The 20,186-nt window shown below is 47.0% G+C and overlaps 1 protein-coding gene across 2 annotated transcripts in view; it reads left to right on the top strand.

Moving 5' to 3' along the window:
• TAPBP (TAP binding protein) overlaps positions 1 to 20,186 on the top strand; it is a 47,710-nt gene that overhangs the window by 12,709 nt on the left and 14,815 nt on the right. For both annotated transcript variants that reach the window (XM_082262571.1, XM_082262570.1), the window contains 2 exons: positions 10,145 to 10,333; positions 14,524 to 14,748. In XM_082262571.1, coding sequence (XP_082118697.1) covers positions 10,145 to 10,333; positions 14,524 to 14,748 — 414 coding nt within the window. The remainder of the gene's footprint in view (positions 1 to 10,144; positions 10,334 to 14,523; positions 14,749 to 20,186) is intronic.

Here is a 20,186-nt window from a genome sequence, read left to right as displayed (position 1 = left end):
TGCTTTTTTTACTAGAGCTGACGTGTTCTGCTGCCAGGACAGATCCTCAGAGATGTGAACTCCCAGGAACTTAAAACTGGAGACTCGCTCTACCTCGGTTCCATTGATGTTGACTGGTAGATGTCTCCCGCTGTTGGATTTCCGGAAGTCCACAATGAGCTCTTTGGTCTTTGTGGCGTTGAGAGTCAGGTTATTGGTGGCACACCATACTGCCAGATTACAGATCTCTTCCCTGTAGGCCGATTCATCATTGTTTTCAATCTGGCCGACCACGGTGGTGTCATCCGCATACTTGATAAAGATGTTGGATTTATACAGAGGAGCACAATCGTGGGTGAACAGGGAGTAGAGCAGTGGGCTCAGAACACAGCCCTGCTGTATGCCAGTGTTCAGAATGAGGGTTGAGGATACCTGGTTTCCCAACCTGACAGATTGGGGTCTGTTGGTGAGAAAGTCCAGAATCCATCTGCAAATGGAGGAGCAGATACCCAGTTCCCTGAGCTTAGTGATCAGTACAGTGGGGAGAACTGTATTGAACGCAGAGCTAAAATCAATGAACAGCATTCTAATGTATGTATTGCTCTTATCCAGGTGGGTGAGAGCAGAATGAAGAGCTGTGGAAACTGCATCCTCAGTTGACCTATTCAGGCGATAGGCATACTGGTGTGGGTCCATTAGTATCAGATGTTACATTTGTCCACTGCAATGTTGCAGTCCTGCTAAAAATGGCTGATCGAAGCCATTACTAGTAAAAAAAAAAATACAAAATATAAAAATTCATTAAAAATATTGCATCCTTTGTAGACACTATAACTTTTGTGCAAACCAATTAATATACACTTATTGGGATTTTTTTTTACCAAAAGTATGTAGCAAAATACATATTGGCCTAAATTGATGAAACATTTAGATTTTTTTTTTTTCGTTTTATAGCAGAAAGTAAAATATAGTTTTTTTTTTTTTTCAAAATTGTTACTCTTTTGTTTGTTTATAGCGCAAAAAAATAAAATCCGCAGAGGTGATCAAATACTAACCAAAAGAAAGCACTATTTGTGGGGAAAAGACATCAATTTTATTTGGGTACAGCGTCGCATGACCACGTAATTGTCAGGTAAAGTAACGTAGTGCTGTATCACAAAATATGGTCTGGTCCTTAAAGGGTTAAAACCTTCTGGTCCAGAGGAAGTTAAGGCATAGTTCACCAAAAACTGCCTATGCAGTTAAGGGGTACCTGTAGATAACAAATTGTGCAGGTTTGACAAAAGATAAATAATGGCTTTGATAGGTGTAGGCTATTTACATATCGCCTGAAGTCTGACCGAGAACCTCCAAGAGATGGAATTATCCCATCCTGCCTTGTTGCTAGGACGTTGCTAAGACACTCCCAGCGGATTCAAACCCCCTCTCATGCGCTTTCTCTTGCTTATTGCAGAAGCTTTGAGCTCAGCGATGCTGCAACGGAGGAGATAGTGGATCACACATGTGCGGGGGTTTGAGGGGTTACTCCTGTGATGGTGGGGATGAGTGAGAATGGTTACTCCCAAGACACTCCCGTCTTAGCAACATCCTAGCAACAAGGCAGAACAGGATGATGCCATCTCTGGGAGTTTTTTGGCCAGGCTTAGGGAGGTGCATAAATGACCCACACCTATAGCAAGGGCATGGTCCAACTTCAGTCAAAGCTGTACAGATTGTTTTTATCCACAGGCTCTCCTTACTTGTATAGGCAGTTTTTCACTAAAGGTGAATTAACCCTTTAACATGGGCGTCCGCAGAACTTTTTTCAGGGGGGGGGGGGGGGGGGCATCATTTTAAGGTCACCCATGCTCTGCCACTTTTCAACAATGTCATGAAGGAGAGGGGCTTAGTCATTATACTTATTTAAAGAGCAAACAGCAGCATTTATTTTTAAAGCATTTGTTAACCTAAAAAAAAAAAAAATGTATCCTGTTCCCTTAAAGCATGTTATACAGCACAGTGCTTGTGCTGTGTAATTTGGCCCCTTCTATCACCTAAAATACCTGGCTGATCCTGCCTGGTTATGTCCTCCCTGCTGTAAACTGACCACGGTATACCATGGCGGCTGAGCCCTGACACCGTGGTCAATTTACGTGCCTCCGTCATCCGCAGCTCTCCTGTCCTCTATCCCCCCTCCCTCCCTGCTTGTCTGCTCCTGTGTCCGTGCCCCCCCCCCCTGCTGCTGTAGTTTCATTTAAAGTTTCATATCTTGTCTACAGTCTGTTTAATAATCCTGTGTGCCCCTGTGTCTTAAAAAAAATAAGCCATTGTTTACAAGTTTTCAGAGCGCCACTCGCTGCTCACGTGACCCGCTGCCTCTCTTTTCCCCTCCTCCTCCCCTCCTGACTGACATCGGTGAGGAATCCTCGGCCCCGCCCGCTGCAGGCAGCTGTCAGATGGGGAAAGGAGAGAGTCGACGGGTCACGTGAGCGGTGCTCGACTCTCTGAAAACTGGTAACGGCTTATTTTTTAAAAACACAGGCACACAAGATTATTAAAACAGACCAGACAGGATGGTATAAAGTGGCTTAACAACCACTTGAAAGGGGAAGTTGAGATTCCAGGGGGGGGGGGGGGGCATTTGCCCCCCCTTGCCCCTACCTGCAGATGCCCATGCCCTTTAATGACTTCCAGCTTTCTTAGCAACCACCTGGCGATTTTTGTTGCATCTTTAGCAACACATTCTGATAATGGTACAGGTAAGAACTACCTGAATCCGTTGCACATATTGAAACTGTTAATGGAACTGTTGCAAAGCTTCCATGAATTAGGCGCAGGGACTTTCTATTGTGCCAATCCCACGCAAATGCTTTATTGAATCCCTCCATTGTGCAAGCAGTTGCAGAGGCTAATGTTCCTTTTCACAATCTTTTGTGTTTTTTTGGGGGGGAATTTTTGTTCAAACACTAAATAGAGAAGAAAAATAAGATCTAGAACAGGCTTTCTCAACCTTTTAAACCAAGAGGAACCCCAAAAATTATTTTCAGGTCTTGAGGAATCATTACTAAAACCAATTCATCAGGGGTCAAAAGGAACAATGCCCCTTATATTGGCGGTCAATAGTAAGAATGTCCCCCTTATAGTGGTGCTCAGAATACCACACTTAAAGACAGCTGGCTTTGCTAGGTGGTGCTGAACCTTGAAATCTGTAGGCATCATTAAATAGGTGGTTCATCAGACACAGCTCAAGGAACCCTTAGCAACCTCTGGAGGAACCCTTGTTGAGAATGACTGATCTAGAATAAGGTTGTGGAGAATCAGAAGTGAAGAAAAAACGGAATTTTTGTAAAATCTTACCTGTAAAATTCCTTTCTCTGAGTCCTCCGACAGTCGCCGCCCACTTCATATTCATCACCAATGGGGTTATGTCCTTTATTCCGTAGGAGTAGCTAGGCAATAGAATATGTTAGTACAAAGACTTTTAACATATCCCACCCCCAGGGGGTGGTCCCCTCAGTACATAACCCTCCACTTCCTGTATCCAACTCAGTTTCAGTGGAATAGCAGTAGAGAGTACATCAAAAAACCCCAAAAGAGGGGCGGGGGCGGCGACTGTCGGAGGACTCAGAGAAAGGAATTTTACAGGTAAGATTTTACAAAAATTCAGTTTTCTCTTACGTCCTCCGACAGTCGCCGCCCACTTCATATTCATCACCAATGGGGATGTCCCAAAGCAGTGTAAACATGAGGGGTGGGAAGAACACAGCCGCGCCCAAGGCAACGCCGTCTCCCCATCAGAGAAAGGAACCTTACCAAAGGAAGGAAACCAGTTGGGCATAAGAACAAAACACTCGCTCAACAGGAGCAAGAAAACCCAGGGAAAAAACAAAAATCCCAAAAAGCCAAAGAACCCGTAACAAGGGCTCTAGGGAACTGCCGCACTAAGAACCTTGCGGCCAAAGGAAGCATCAGCCGATGCCTGAACATCTACTCTGTAGAATATCGTGAAAGTGTGTACGGTCGACCAAGTCGCCGCCTCACACACCTGAGCCACAGAGGCCCCATGACGACAGGCCCAAGACGTACTCAGAGATCTGGTAGAGTGCGCCTTCACAGGTACAGGGGGAACTTTCCCCCTCAAAGCATAGGCCTGATCAATGGTCCGTCTGATCCATTTGGCGATTGTAGAAGTCGACGCCGCCATGCCCTTCCGAGGACCTCCCGGAAGGACAAACAAGGCATCCGACTTGCGAGAAGACTCAGTCGATGTGAAATAGACTCTAATCGCCCGGACAACATCCAAGGAGTGAAGCAACACCTCCGTCGGATGCTTCGGCTTCGCGCAAAGCGAAGGTTTGACAATGTCCACATCGAGATGAAAGTCCGAAACCCTTTTTGGAAGAAAAGAAGGGTTAGGTCGCAAGACCACCTTGTCCAAATGCACAAACAGACACGGAGACTTGTAGGACAAGGCTGCCAGCCCCGACACTCGTCGAGTCGAGGTGATAGCCACCAAAAAGGCGACCTTCTTGGATAACAAAGACAGCGAGATCTCCCTGAACCTTTCAAAAGGAGCACGCTGCAACACTGATAGAACTAGATTCAAGTCCCAAGGGGTAAGAGGTTCCCTCCTAGGAGGGATCAGATGACGTACCCCCCGCACAAAAGTGCTAACCAAAGAATCAGATGCCACAGGCCGTCGAAAAAGAACGGCCAAAGCAGACACCTGACCCTTGATCGTGGCCAGCGCCAGACGCTGGTCAACACCCGTCTGAAGGAAGGGCAACACCCTAGACACCGAATAAGTGTCAGGAGAGAAACCCCTGGATACGCACCAGGCAAAATACGCCTTCCAAGTACGGTAATAAACCTTCCCCGAGGAAGACTTCCTCGCATTTATTAAGGTGTGAATGAACGCAGGGGAAAGACCCCTGTTCTTCAGGACCTCGGTTTTAACAGCCAGGCCGTCAAGACCAGCGACTGTAAAGCAGGATGGAAGATCGGTCCTTGCGACAGAAGATCTTCTCGAAGAGGCAGACGCCACGGGGCGTCGATTGCCAGATTTACGAGGTCTGCGTCCCAGGACCGGCGAGGCCAGTCCGGTGCCACAAGAATCACCGTGGTCGGTTCCGCGAAGGAACCTGGACAGCAATTGAATCGGCGGGAACGCATACATCAGTAGGTACTGATGCCACGGGGCAACCAACGCGTCCGACGCGTCTGCCCGAGGATCGCACTCCCTGCCACGAACCGTGGTACTTCGTAGTTCAGACGAGACGCGAACAGGTCTACCTCCGGAAGACCCCACCTCGCGCACAACATCTGGAAGACAGCCGGGTGAAGGGACCATTCTCCCTGGTCCAGGGTTCGACGGCTCAGATAATCCGCCTGCCAAATTTTCACCCCCGGAATGTGACCTGCCGATATTGCCGGGACATGCGTCTCGGCCCAAGACAGAATCGCGGCCACTTCTCGAGCCGCCCGGGCACTCCTGATGCCCCCTTGGTGATTGATGTAAGTCACCGCCGTGGCATTGTCCGTCTGCACCCGAACCGGGTAGCCGTGAAGATTGTCCGTCCAACGACGAAGACAGAGGAGTATCGCTCGCAGTTCCAGAACGTTGATCGGAAGGGAGGATACCTCCGTCGACCAAACACCCTGGGTGGACAGAACGCCCAGAACACCACCCCAGCCCGACAGGCTGGCGTCCGTGTTGATCACCGTCCACGAAAGGGGACGAAAACACTTGCCCCCCGATACCGAAGGGGATAGAAGCCACCACAGAAGATCCCTTCTGGTCTGAGAACTCAATGACATCTGGAGATCCAGAGACTGCGGACGCCCGTCCCACCTGGACAATATCTCCGCTTGGAGAACCCGCGTGTGAAACTGGGCGAAGGGAAATCGCTTCGAAAGCCGAGACCATCAATCCCAGACACCGCATGCACGTCCGAATGGACGAAGATGGAACGTCCCTGAGGGACCTGACTGCCTCCTGAAGAGCTGCGAGTTTTTCTTCCGGCAGGAAGACCTACGCCTGGACAGAGTCCAGAATCATACCCAGGTAAGAAATCCGAACCGATGGGCACAATGTCGACTTTGGAAAATTGATCGTCCAACCAAACTCCTGCAGAGTCTGCAACGTGACGGACAGATCCTTCTCCAGACTCTGGCTGGTCGCAGACCGAACCAGAATATCGTCCAGATACCCCAGAACCGAAATGCCCTGGGCCCTCAACAAAGCCAGAACCGGTGCCAGCACTCTGGTGAACACCCTTGGAGCAGAGGCGAGACCAAAAGGCAACGCCACAAATCGGTAATGATCTTCCGCTATGGCGAATCGAAGGTACCTCTGGTGACCCTCGAAAATCGGGATGTGAAGATACGCATCTTGCAAGTCGATGGAAGCCATGAACTCCCCCGGAACCAGGGCAGCCACCACCGACCGCAGGGATTCCATGCGGAACTTGCGCACCCGCACAAGGCGGTACAGCGCCTTCAAGTCCAGAATCGGACGCACCTTGCCCTCCTTCCTGGGCACGGTGAGCAGATTGGAATAGAACCCCCGAAATCTGTCCCGATGAGACACCGGGACCACCACTCCCTGAGCCCTCAGGTCCTGCACCGCTAGATGCAGGTCCCGCAAACGCTCCGGGGATAACAGAAGACTTGAGGGAAAAAATCTGCTCTCCGGCCGAGAGAGAAACTCGATCTAGTGGCCAGATCGAACGATTTCCTGTGAAGTGGGTGAGGGCGCCCCTTCAGGTCGCACTGTAGTGGGCCGCAGAACCGGATTGGCCGGACCTTTGCTTACCTGCCCACGGCTTCTTGCGGGAGCCTTGACCCTTGGACAGCTTGTCCCAAAAATGTGACCGAAACGCACGAAAGGACCCCTGAGGGGGCCGAAAGATCATTCGGTTTTCCAGGAACCGTCTTAGTCTAGTGGGATTGAGGTAAGAGCGTGCTCTTACCCCCCATGACCCCTTTAATTAGGGCATCCAGGGATTCGCCAAAAAGGCGAGAACCATCAAACGGCAGATTGGCCAAGGTCCTACGTGAAGATTGATCCACAGACCAACACTCCAACCAAACCAGGCGGCGAGATAACACCGCCACACTGTGTACACGTGCAGCCAACGGAACCATATCCAGGTCCGCATCACACAAATACATGACACCCTGGTGGATTTGATCCACCATATCCAAAGTCGCCTGGGGGGCAGAATCAGCCCCCAGGACACGCCTAAGCACCTGCGTCCAGTTCGCGACCGCCTGGGCCGCCATAAGTGAAGCAATAAAGCTTTCAAACATAGAACCCATAATAGAATAGGTACGACGGGCAAAGGACTCCATCCTCTTGTCCGCGGCATCCCGGAACACCGGGGTGTCTGCAGCAGGAATCGCAGTGGACTTGTACAAAACTGCTAACGCCTGGTCCACCGGAGGTGGGACACACCAACGCCCATCAGTAGCGGGCGTAAAAGGATAGCGCAGCTTAAACCTACTTGGCACAGCAAAAGGTTTGCGTATAGTACGCCATCGTTCTTTCACAGCGCGCTGAAAATCATCAGTGCATGGAAACATCTGCGATGATATGCGCCTTTTCTGCGTCCCATAAGCCGCCAAGGCAGCAGGAGGACATGTTTCCTCCTCCAAACGCAGAGTTTGCTTGATAGAAGCAACCAATTCATCCATGAGCGCAAGCTCTTCAGACGAGCCAGGGGGAGAATTATCAACCCCCTCTACCTCAGCCTCCATTACTGACCCTATAAGGTCCCGGGAGGAACGAGACCCCGATAAGGAGATCTCTGCCCCAGCAGCCCCAGTACCATCACCCTCTTGAAACAGAGGAAATTGAAAACTCTGGGCCTTTTAGAGGATTGAGCAACCACCAGCATTTGCACCTGAGTCGCAAGGCTAGCCACAATCGCAGCCAAATCCCCCCCCCCGGGGGGGGGGGGGGAAACCGCAGTCCCCTGGCTTCCCCCTAAATTGGCAGGAAACTAGTATTCCTGAAAATCCATGCCCTTGCAAAAATAAATGGGTGACCGCCCCTTTAAGAGAGCGCTGCGATCGTAGCCCACTCACACTAGGCATCCCACACAAGGGACCCCCACAGGGACAAGTATACCAAGGCAGGATACAGGGAATAAAAAGAAATGAACCTGGAGAGATCGGTGCTGCTGCTGCTGCCTGCGGTGCTCCTGAAGGAAGGAAATGCTGGCATACAGGGCGCTCTATGAAAGCCTATGGAGGCTACAAGAAAATGGCCGCCATGCATGTAAAACATGCGGCCGGAGCGATCGCAGTCAAAATGGCGCCGTTTGGCGCCGAAACTGCCGCTCCCACACCCCATGAGGGAGAAGTAAAACACACCATCTGCCCAAAAAAGGAACATGGTAGACCGCCGCAGCGGCGCTGTAATGTGCCCCAAGCATGAGAAACTCAAGCCCCACAGCACACAGCCGTTCACACAAACAGAAAACTGACACAGAGTGCAGCCAGCCCCCCCTCCTGCAGCCCACAGCTTGCAATGTGAGAGATAGGGAAAACGTAATAGTGTGAACACAGGGCAAGGTACACAGTCCCAGACTGACACCCCCCAGACAGACAGGTCCCCACATAAATGCACTTACCTCTCACATGGCGTGGGGGACCCGCACAGGCGAACAAACCGCTGCACATGAGGCAGGGAGAGTCGCATCCAGGACGCATCAGAAGGTGGGTTGAGAAACCGCACAGCGTCCAGTGAGGTAGCCACCTCACCTGGCATCCCTGCACGGAACAGGGATGGGTCGTTCAGATAACTCAGGAGCGATACCTGACTGAACGCTCGATGGCGGGCTGAGAAACCACTGACCCACAGCCTGCTACCAGGGGGGTCAGCCCGAGACGCAGCCCGCATGATCCTCTTCTTCCGAAGAACTAACTAACGCTGGTAAAATAACAGCTAACAAGAAAGAGAGAAAAAACTCAAATAAAATCCAAAGAAAGGAAAGAGAGCTGAGACAAGGTGCCCCAGCACAGAAACTTCCAGCTACTCCTGACAGCTAGACAAATGAAACTGAGTTGGATACAGGAAGTGGAGGGTTATGTACTGAGGGGACCACCCCCTGGGGGTGGGATATGTTAAAAGTCTTTGTACTAACATATTCTATTGCCTAGCTACTCCTACGGAATAAAGGACATAACCCCATTGGTGATGAATATGAAGTGGGCGGCGACTGTCGGAGGACGTAAGAGAAATGGACTTTATAAGCATAACGTTTGAAAACATTTTTGTATACAACCTATATTACAGCAAAATACAAGACACATTTATTTTAAAAAGACAATATAGAAAATGTGGAATAAAAACTTGCTAGCTAGCTAGGAGTATCCTAATTCTCTGCTATGGTCAGAGCATCCTAATTCTCTGCTATGGTCAGAGCAAAACTATGTAAAACCGTATCATCCCTGAAAATTGGTAGGTTACCCCAATACAATACAAGTGACCCTCTCAGGTATTACCCTGTTGATCATACCTTGGGGGCAACCAAATCCAATTCACGGGACGTCATTTCAGCTCACTATCTGCTTGACTAGTTTCGTGTAACGATGCGCTTCTTCAGGAGATTATTCATATCTATGTGGAGGAAAAATATAAAACTGTGTACATAGTTTATAGAGTATATACAATTGCTACAAATACATAGACAGGTAATGCATAGGATTTTAACCTTATTTACATAGGTTGTAAAAAGTAAGACTGGATAACAGCAAATGGATAGATGCGGAGACATGAAGAAACAATGCGGACCATGCAGGGCAGGTATGGGGGTGTTGTTCTACAGGCGGTAACCAAAAGGACCTAATAGGAGTATGGTGGTAGATGACTGAATAGGTACACTTGAAAATTAAAATATGAATAAACATTTTAATTAAAATTTTATAGAAATTCAATGTAAAAAACAAGAGTACCCACAAATATGTATAGGGACACATAGTCCTTCCTCTAGTCATTTAGATTAGATTTCCAAGTAAAGAGCCACCATTGGATCTATGGATGGAGGGAGTGTATAAGAATAAAGTTGGTTCCTATGGGCAACACCACTATGCTTAACATTGATTGTATTTTTTTTTGTCATCTGCCCACAGCGATCTCAGACCTTGCCTCTTTTTTTATGTCTTCTATTCTTTCTTGCAGCGGTCATCCTGCTTGGGGCATTTCCTGCCATACAGGCTGATCCTCCGACCTGCTGGTTGGTGAAAGACGGGGGCTCACCCCGCACTATCACTCAGACGCCCGTCCTGCTAGTCTTCAGCGATTCCACCAGGCTGACGCCAGAACCTCCAGTGGCCCCTGAGCCCGACACCCTGGTCTTCTATGTGTCAGGTGAGAAATTGTTGTGGTCTATTCACTAAATAAGGATAAGTGTCAGTAATCCAGGGCAACCATTTGTTTTAGTTTACTGCAGTGCTACAAGTCGCTGACTTCTCTGACAGTGCTGTGAGTAAAGATAAACTGCTGGTTGCTATGGGTTACTCTACTTCATCCATGGCCATTTCCCTTATTAAAGGGTTAGTTCACCTTTACAAAAAAACTGCCTATGCAGATAAGGGGTGTTTTTGTATAAAAACAAACTCTGCAGCTCTGGCTAAAGTTGACTAATGCCCTTGTTTATAGAGGTAGGCCATTTACATACCTTCTGAATCCTGACTGGAATACACCCAGGACATTGCTAAGAGAGGCCTAGTCATCACTGTTCCCCTCCACCATCACAGGAGTGAGCTTTTTCCTCTGATTCAAACACCCTCACATGCGCTCTCTCCCTGGATGAAATAGCTCAGCATTTGAATTTGAGACTTCAAGACGTACTTAAAGCGGTTGTAAACCCAAAAATTAAAAAAAATAAAACCTGCAAGACAAAGGCATAATGAGCTAGTATGCATTGCATACTAGCTCATTATGTATTACTTACCTTAGAACGAAGCCCCAACATGGACCCCCGGACATCGCTGCGGGCGCCGAAATGATCCCTCGCCGTCTCTTCCGGGTTCGGCGGCTCCGGCGCTGTGATTGGCCGGAGCCGCGATGACGTCACTCCCGCGCATGCGCGCGGGAGTGATTTTCCGGCAAGCTCCCGGCAAGCAAAACTGAAGGTCCCCCCGGACCTTCAGAGCGCATGCGCCGCTCGCGTGAGTGGCTGCATGCACTGCAAATATCTCCTAAACCGTGCCGGTTTAGGAGATATTAATTATACCTACAGGTAAGCCTTATTATAGGCTTACCTGTAGGTAAAAGTGTAAAAAAAACATGATGCTACCGCTTTAAATGGCCTACACCGTCCTAAAGCAAGGGCATTATTCAATCTTGTTTAGAGCTGCCCAGTTTGTTTTTATCTACAGGAGTCCCTTATGTGCATAGGCAGTTTTTTGGTAAACGTGAACTAACCCTTTAAATGACCCTGTGACAACCAGAGAGGAGGTCAGCCATCTAATAATACACAGGGAGTTCTTAAAGCTGAACTCTCATGTACACTATATTACCAAAAGTATTTGGACGCCTGCCTTTGCACACACATGAAATTTATGGCATCTCAACCTTAGTCCGTAGGGTTCAATATGGAGTTGGCCCACCCTTTGCAGCTATAACAGCTTCAACTCTTCTGGGAAGGCTGTCCACAAGGTTTAGGAGTGTCTATGGGAATGTTTGACCATTCTTCCAGAAGCACATTTGTGAGGTCAGGCACTGATGTTGGACGAGAAGGCCTGGCTTGCAGTCTCTACTCTTATTCATCCCAAAGGTGTTCTATCGGGTTGAGGTCAGGACTCTATGAAGGCCAGTCAAGTTCCTCCACCCCAAACTCGCTCATCCATGTCTTTATGGACCTTGCTTTGTGCACTGGTCCAAAAATAATTTGTTGAAGGGGGGAGATTATGTCGTGGGGTTGTTTTTCAGAGGTTGGGCTTGGCCCCTTAGCTCCAGTGAAGGGAAATCCTAAGATGTCAGCATACCAAGACATTTTGGACGACTTAATGCTCCCAACTTTGTGGTAACAGTTTGGGGAAAGCCCCTTCCTGTTCCAACATAATTGCGCACCGGTGTACAAAGCAAGGACCATAAAGACATGGATTAGCAAATCTGGAGTGGAGGAAATTGACTGGCCTGCACAGAGTCCTGACCTCAACCTGATAGAACACCTTTGGGATGAATTTGAGCAGAGACTGCAAGCCAGGCCTTCTCTCCAAAATCAGTGCCTGACCTCACAAATGTGCTTCTGGAAGAATGGTCAAACATCCCCACAGACACTCCTAAACCTTGTGGACAGCCTTCCCAGAAGAGTTGAAGCTGTTATAGCTGCAAAGGGTGGGCCAACTCAATATTAAACCCCACAGACTAAGACTGGGATGCCATTAAAGTTAATCTGCATGTAAAGGCAGGCGTCTCAATACTTTTTGTAATATAGTGTATGTTCTGTATTGTAAAGTTACATTGATCCAGCTTAACACAATGTAAGTATATATACAGTATATATCATACCAGAGGAGCCACTGGTGGAAGCTGACAATCTCTGTGGTAGTCTGTTGCTACAGTGATAGCCACGATCTTCCAGGTCTTGTGCTGAGCAGCTTCCCCTCTGTACACTGGCCACAAGGTGTCACTTGCTCACCATTGCTGCCATTCACAGAAAACCTTTTATTTTTTATTAAAGAATACAAGGCATTCTTTGATTGGACAAGGTGGAGATTTTAATGCCACCACCCCTCCACCACCTCCTTTAAAAAAAAACAGACGGGCATCATTTCTGCCACTGACACCAACAATGGGACATTATTCCTCCCACTGAAACCAATGGTGAGGCACTATTCCTTCCACTGACAACAATGATTGGGCACGATTCCTCCCACTGACGCCAAAACCGGGGCACTACTCCTCCCACTGACACCAATCATGGGGCACTACTCCTCCCACTGACACCAATCATGTGGCACTACTTTTCCCACTGACACCAATCATGGGGCACCATTCCTCCCACTGACACCAATGATGAGGCACTATTCCTCCCACTGACACCAATGATGGGACCCTATTCCTCCCACTAACACCAATGATGGGGTACTATTCCTCCCACTGACACCAACGATGGGGTACTATTCCTCCCACTGACACCAACTTTGGGACACTATTCCTCCCACTAACACCATTGATGGGGTACTATTCCTCCCACTGACACCAACTTTTGGGCACTATTCCTCCCACTGACACCAACTTTGGGGCACTATTCCTCCCACCGACACCAATGATGGGGCACTATTCCTCCCACTGACACCAATGATGGGGCACTATTCCTCCCACTGACACCAATCATGGGGCACTATTCCTCCCACTGACACCAATCATGGGGCACTATTCCTCCCAATGACATCAATGATGGGGCACCATCCCTCCCACTGATATCAATGATGAGGCACTATTCCTCCCACTGACATCAATGATGGAGCACTATTCCTCCCACTGATACCAACATTGGGGCACTATTCATCCCACTGATACCAACATTTGGGCACTATTCATCCCACTGATACCAACATTGGGGCACTATTCATCCCACTGATACCAACATTGGGGCACTATTCATCCCACTGATACCAACATTTGGGCACTATTCCTCCCACTGATACCAACATTGGGGCACTATTCCTCCCACTGATACCAACATTGGTGCACTATTCATCCCACTGATACCAACATTTGGGCACTATTCATCCCACTGATACCAACATTGGGGCACTATTCCTCCTACTGATACCAAAGATGGGGCAACGTTTGCTTCCACTGACCCCAAGACATTTTCTGCCCCCCTCCTAGTCTGAAGGACAGTAAACTGGCCCCTTGTTTAGAAAGTTTGAAGATCCCTTATTTAAAGGGTTAATTCACATTTACCAAAAAAGATAAAAAGGTGGGTAGGTGGGGTTCCCCTTGCCTTTGCAGACATCCCCAGTCTAACCAATCTTGGGTAAAATATGTACATCTATGATGGAGTTTGCTGACCCATCCCCTTCGTTCCACCAAGACAAGGCTTTATCCAGGGATGTTTGCAAGCAGGCATGTCCAACAAGTATGACTGTGCATGTTTATGCTAACAGTCATTGCACAGTACTCCTGACTCTACAGCAAGCCAAAGATATACTATGTATAAGGGCAGTTCAAAACCCTATACACCGTTCCAGGTTGGTCCACTTCTTTCTAAGCCCAAAGACAAGGGTGCTGGTCCGGCTCGTACCGCAAAAACATTGACAGGGGGTGACCACACACTGTTGTTGCTAAAAGTGTAAACGTGTCATTATTATGATTAAGTGCCCATTAGCGTGAAACGCGTCAACACCTGCTCTTACTGTGTGTCATGCTATATGGAGCTTTTCTATTTTTATTTTTTTTTAAATAAACCTATGGATCTTAGCAAAAACAGTGTGCAGTCATCCACCTGGTAATTGTCTATGCATTAGAGAAACATGGCTGAATCCTTGTCTCTCTCTTTCTTACACAATTGGTCCATAAATGTCTCTTTTGTCTTCCCTTAGACCCCTCTGGGCAGCTCCTTTCCTCAGGGTTCACCTCCTGTGAGCTGACGCATCATTTACCCCAGGAGGTGCCACTGAACTGGGTGCGCTCTCTGACCAAGGAAGAAGTTAGCCCTCCATCTCTGGGTAAGGAGTGGTACAGCATATCCATGAGGGATGACAAAAAAGGGATCGCTGTGAGCTCCGTGCTGGGACCAGCAGGGGATAAGAAGGACCACATGGCAGGTAAGGTCAATTCTTCTTTTTTTTGTGCAATGTCAAGTCATGCTATCTCATGAGATGTAGATAGGACTCTTTGCCACTTTCAACATAAAAATGTCCTCTATTCACAAAATTCTGCATTTATGGGATGAGAAGTGAACAAATGGACCAAGAGCGTAAATCTTCATAGGCCACTGGTATTTAGCATTACAGCACAGTCAGTCAGTGATTGTGCATTGATGTTGCCAGCTCATATAATCACTAAATGCAACTTTTTTTAGTTTTTGGTGGATTGGAGAGAGATTAGAACCCCTGTCAGGTTTTTTATTGCTGTGTGTGTCCCCGTTAAGGAGATTCAACCTCTCTACTTGCCCTGTGACCATTATCAATGAAAAGCGAAAGTGAGGGTTGTCACCAGAACAGGAATAGCGGGAAAAATCTTCCAATGGGGACACCAGTTCTGGTGAAAGCCAGGGAATCCCTCACTTTGGCAGGATTTCCTCCCGCGTCCTGTATTTGGCTATGGGACAGGAAGTGAAGTAAAAATCTCCCAAATGGAACACAGAAGGCAAAAAAAAAAAAAAAACAGGTGTTATAACCCTCTCTTACACTATCCAAAATTAAACTGAAGTATTGCCAATAACTTTCATACCTTTATACCCCCAATGGACCAGAGCAATTTTTAGATTTCTACAATGGCCTGTTTTTTTAGGTAATAACTTTGTCACTACTTACAGTGTAGTTCCACATTTGCTGTCATATTTGGGGGAAAAAGAACCTATTTTATGTTTATGTGTCGCCATTCACACAGCAAACCTATAAATCTTAAAAAAAATATTTCTTAACCACTTGCTGACCAGTCACTGGGACTGTACTGCGGCAAAGTGGCTCGATTCCGTCCAGCGACGTAGACCTACGTCGCTGGACTCCTTCCCTTGTGGGCGGCGCTCGCCCGCCGCCGGAGGCTCGCTCCCGCTGTTTTCAGTCACAGCGGGAGTCGGGCCAGGGGAGAAGCAGCGGCGATCGCCGCCGCTCTGCCCCGATCATCGGGGAATCGAGTCTGGAGATCCGCCCACTTGTGTAAACAGAGCAGGCGGATCTCCTAAGTGACAAACAGTGACAGATTGCAGGGTTCAGCATAGCTGAACATGCGATCTGTCCCTGTGTCACTCAGTCACCTCCCCCCACACACGTCAGTAAACACCAGGCATACATTAACCCCTCCCTCTCCAATAAAATTAACCCCTTCCCTGCCAGTGTCATTTTTACAGTAACAATGCATATATATAGCACTGATTACTGTAGTAATGTCATTGGTACCCCCAAAAGTGTCAAAAATGTCAGTCAAGGGTCCAATCTGTCCGCCGCAATGTCTCAGTCCCGCAAAAAAAAACGCAGATCGCCGCCATTACTCGTTAAAAAAAAAAACACCAAAAATGACAGAAATCTTTCCCTTAGTTAGTAAACGCAATAACTTTTGCGCAAACCAATCAAAATACGCTTATTGTGATTTTTTTTACCAAACATAGGTAGCAGAAAACAAATTGGCCAAAAATTCAAAAAAAAATTTATTTTTACATTTTTTTGGGGGGGAATTTCATATAAAAAAATGTGAAAAATATTGTTATTTTTTCAAAATTTACGCTCTTTTTTTGTTTATAGCGCAAAAAGTAAAAATCGCACAGGTGATCAAATACCACCAAAAAAAAAGCTCTGTTTGTGAGAAAAAAAGGACGTAAATTTTGTTTGGGTACGGCATCGCACGACCGCGCAATTGTCAGTTAAAGTTGCACAGTGCCGAATTGCAAAAAGTGGCCTGGACGTAAGACAGCAAAATCCTCTGGTGGTAAAGTGGTTAACTTCTTGTTTCCCTGGAGCAGGGAAGACTGCAGGCTGTTCTATCAGAATGCTGCTACCTATCAGATTGTGCAAAGGAAGGGACGTTCAGACCAAAAACACTTACTGCGCATGCGCAATGACAGGTAGCGATAATGTGATAGAACACCCATGCGGACATCTTACTACACCCAGCTACGTCTTTCATTTCAGAGTAATTTTAGCAATAAAGTGAGCGTATATAAATAAAAATAGTATATTGATATCTGTGCTGCGGTTTGGATGTTAAATTTTGAAAGTGGAAAAGGTTTAACGCTGAGCAGTGCGGGGTGTACCAACATGGCCTCCGCCACCTTCCTACTGCTGGCGTCCAGCTTCTTTCCAAATGTAACATCAAAACAGCATCACAGATGTCAATATATAATAATTATTTATATACACTTACTTTATTGCTAAAATTACTCTGAAATGAAAGACATACAGTATCTCACAAAAGTGAGTACACCCCTCACATTTTTGTAAATATTTTATGATATATTTTCATGTGACAACACTGAAGAAATGACACTTTGCTACAATGTAAAGTAGTGAGTGTACAGCTTGTATAACAGTGTAAATTTGCTGTCCCCTCACAATAATTCAACACACAGCCATTAATGTCTAAACTACTGGCAACACAAGTGAGTACACCCCTAAGTAAAGTCCAAATTGGGCCCAATTAGTCATTTTACCTCCCCGGTGTCATGTGACTCGTGAGTGTTCCAAGGTCTCCGGTGTGAATGGGGAGCAGGTGTGTTGAATTTAGTGTTATCGCTCTCACTCTCTCATACTGGTCACTGGAAGTTCAACATGGCACCTCATGGCAAAGAACTCTCTGAAGATCTAAAAAAGAATTTGTTGCTCTACATAAAGATGGCCTTGACTATAAGAAGATTGCCAAGACCCTGAAACCGAGCTGCAGCACGGTGGCCAAGACCATACAGTGGTTTAACAGGACAGGTTCCACTCAGAACAGGCCTTGCCATGGTCGACCAATGAAGTTGAGTGCATGTGCTCAGCGTCGTATCCATAGGTTGTCTTTGGGAAATAGACATTTGAGTGCTGCCAGCATTGCTGCAGAGGTTTAAGGGGTGGGGGGTCAGCCTGTCAGTGCTCAGACCATACACCGCACACTGCATCAAATTAGTCTGCATGGCTGTCATCCCAAAAGGAAACCTCTTCTAAAGATGATGCACAAGAAAGCCTGCAAACAGTTTGCTGAAGACAAGTAGACTAAGGACATGGGTTACTGGAACCATGTCCTGTGGTCTGATGAGACCAAGATAAACTTATTTGGTTCAGATGGTGTCAAGTGTGTGTGGTGGCAACCAGGTGAGATGTATAAAGACAAGGGTGTCTTGCCTACAGTCAAGCATGGTGGTGAGAGTGTCATGGTCTGGGGCTGCATGAGTGCTGCCGTCACTGGGAAGCTACAGTTCATTGAGAGAACCATGAATACCAACATGTACTGTGACATACTAAAGCAGAGCATGATCCCCTCCCTTCGGAGACTGGGCTGCAGGGCAGTATTCCAACATAATGACCCCAAACACACCTCCAAGAAGACCACTTCTTTGCTAAAGAAGCTGAGGGTAAAGGTGATGGACTGGCCAAGCATGTCTCCAGACCTAAACCCTATTGAGCATCTGTGGGGCATCCTCAATGGGAGGTGAAGAAGCACAAGGTCTCTAACATCCACCAGCTCTGTGATGTCATCATGGAGGAGTGGAAGAGGACTCCAGTGGCAACCTGTGAAGCTCTGGTGAACTCCATGCCCAAGAAGGTTAAGGCAGTGCTGGAAAATAATGGTGGCCACACAAAATATTGACACTTTGGGCCCAACTTGGGCATTTGCAATTAGGGGTGGACTCACTTTTGTTGCCAGCGGTTTAGACATTAATGGCTGTGTGTTGAGTTATTTTGAGGGGACAGCAAATTTACACTGTTATACAAGCTGTACACTCACTACTTTACATTGTAGCAAAGTGTCATTTCTTTAGTGTTGTCACATGAAAAGATATATTAAAATATTTACAAAAATGTGAGGGGTGTGCTCACTTTTGTGAGATACTGTAGCTGGGTGTAGTAAGATGTCAGCATGGGTGTTCTATTAGATTACCGCTACCCGTCAGATCATGAACTGTTTGGAATGCATAGCGGTGTGGAACGCATCACACATGCGCAGTAAGTGTTTTTTGATCTGAACGTCCCTTCTAATGCACAATCTGATGGGGAGCGGCATTCTGATAGAAAACCGGCTACTCTGAACAATTTCAAAGTGGAAGTGGAGGAACAAAGTGGGGGACTGGCCGAATTTCCCTCATCAGCATACCATGTGGAACTCAAGACCTGAGATCCTTAACCTTTTTATCGGAAATGCAGTGTGCACATCCAGTTTACAATTGATAATGAGATCTGCCATAACAGTACAGACAGGATTAACTACCTCAGCTCCGGAAGGTTTTACCCCCTTCATAAGCAGGCTATTGTTTGCTATTTAGCACTGCGCTACTAGTAAATGCATAGTCATGCAATGCTGTACCCAAACAAATTTTTTATAATTTATTTAACACAAACAGAGTGTTCCTTTGGTGGTATTTGATCACCACTGTTTGTTTTTGGTTTTTTTTTTATTATATAAACAAAAAAAGACTAATAAGTTTGAAAAAATAAATAAAACAATAATTTCTAATTTCTGATATAAAACATATCCAATAACATTTCTTTAAAAAAAAAAAAAAAAAAATTCTTCATGAATAAAGGCCAAAATGTATTCTGCTACATGTCTTTGGCAAAAAAATATCCCATTAAAGCGGAGTTCCGGGCACAAAATCGACCTAATCGATTTTGTGCCCATCCGCTGGATCTTCTTCACCTGAAAAGGAATTGGATAGTTAGGTATATTTTTTTTTTTTTACTCACCTTGTAATTGTAGATAGAAAATACTCACCTATTCTCCACTTCCTCCCTCTGCGCCGCGGCTCCGCCGTCACTTCCTGGCTTGCAATGATTCCTGGGAGCTGAACGTCATCGCTCCCAGGAATCAATGCGACGGCACCGGCCCCAACGTCAGTTCCGGGGCGACGCCGCATTCCCTGCTAAACAGCTTCTGGGCATGCCCAGAAGCTGTGGAGGAATGCGGCGCCCCACCGGAAGTGACGAGAGGGGCCGGTGCAGGCGCATTCTGGGAGAAGAGGACGCGGAAGAGGACGCAGAAGAGGATCGCGCCGGCTTCAGCTGCCCACAAGAGAGATGGCAACGCTGTGGAAGAAATTTTATAAGTGAGTATTTCTTCTTGCAGGTAAGTGCGAACCGGGACAGATCAGAGGCTATCCATTGTGGAATGTACTAGCCCTGACTGTCCCGGGGGTATGTTTATTGAAAAAACGTTTTCGTGCCCGGAACTCCGCTTTAAGTGTATATTGATTGGTTTGCGTGAAAGGTATAGCGCCTACAAACTATGGTGTGTGTGTATATACTGGATTTTCTTATTGATTTTTTTTTTTATACTAGTAATGGCAGTGATCAGCAACTTATAAAAAGGGACAGCAATAGTATGGCGGGAACTGACTGACACTGACATCACC

Source organism: Pelophylax lessonae, assembly GCF_965119305.1.
Source record: "Pelophylax lessonae genome assembly, chromosome: 7".
In the NCBI taxonomy this organism is placed as follows: domain Eukaryota; kingdom Metazoa; phylum Chordata; class Amphibia; order Anura; family Ranidae; genus Pelophylax; species Pelophylax lessonae.
Note: the sequence above shows the minus strand (reverse complement) of the source record. Positions and strands in the feature narration are given on the sequence as shown.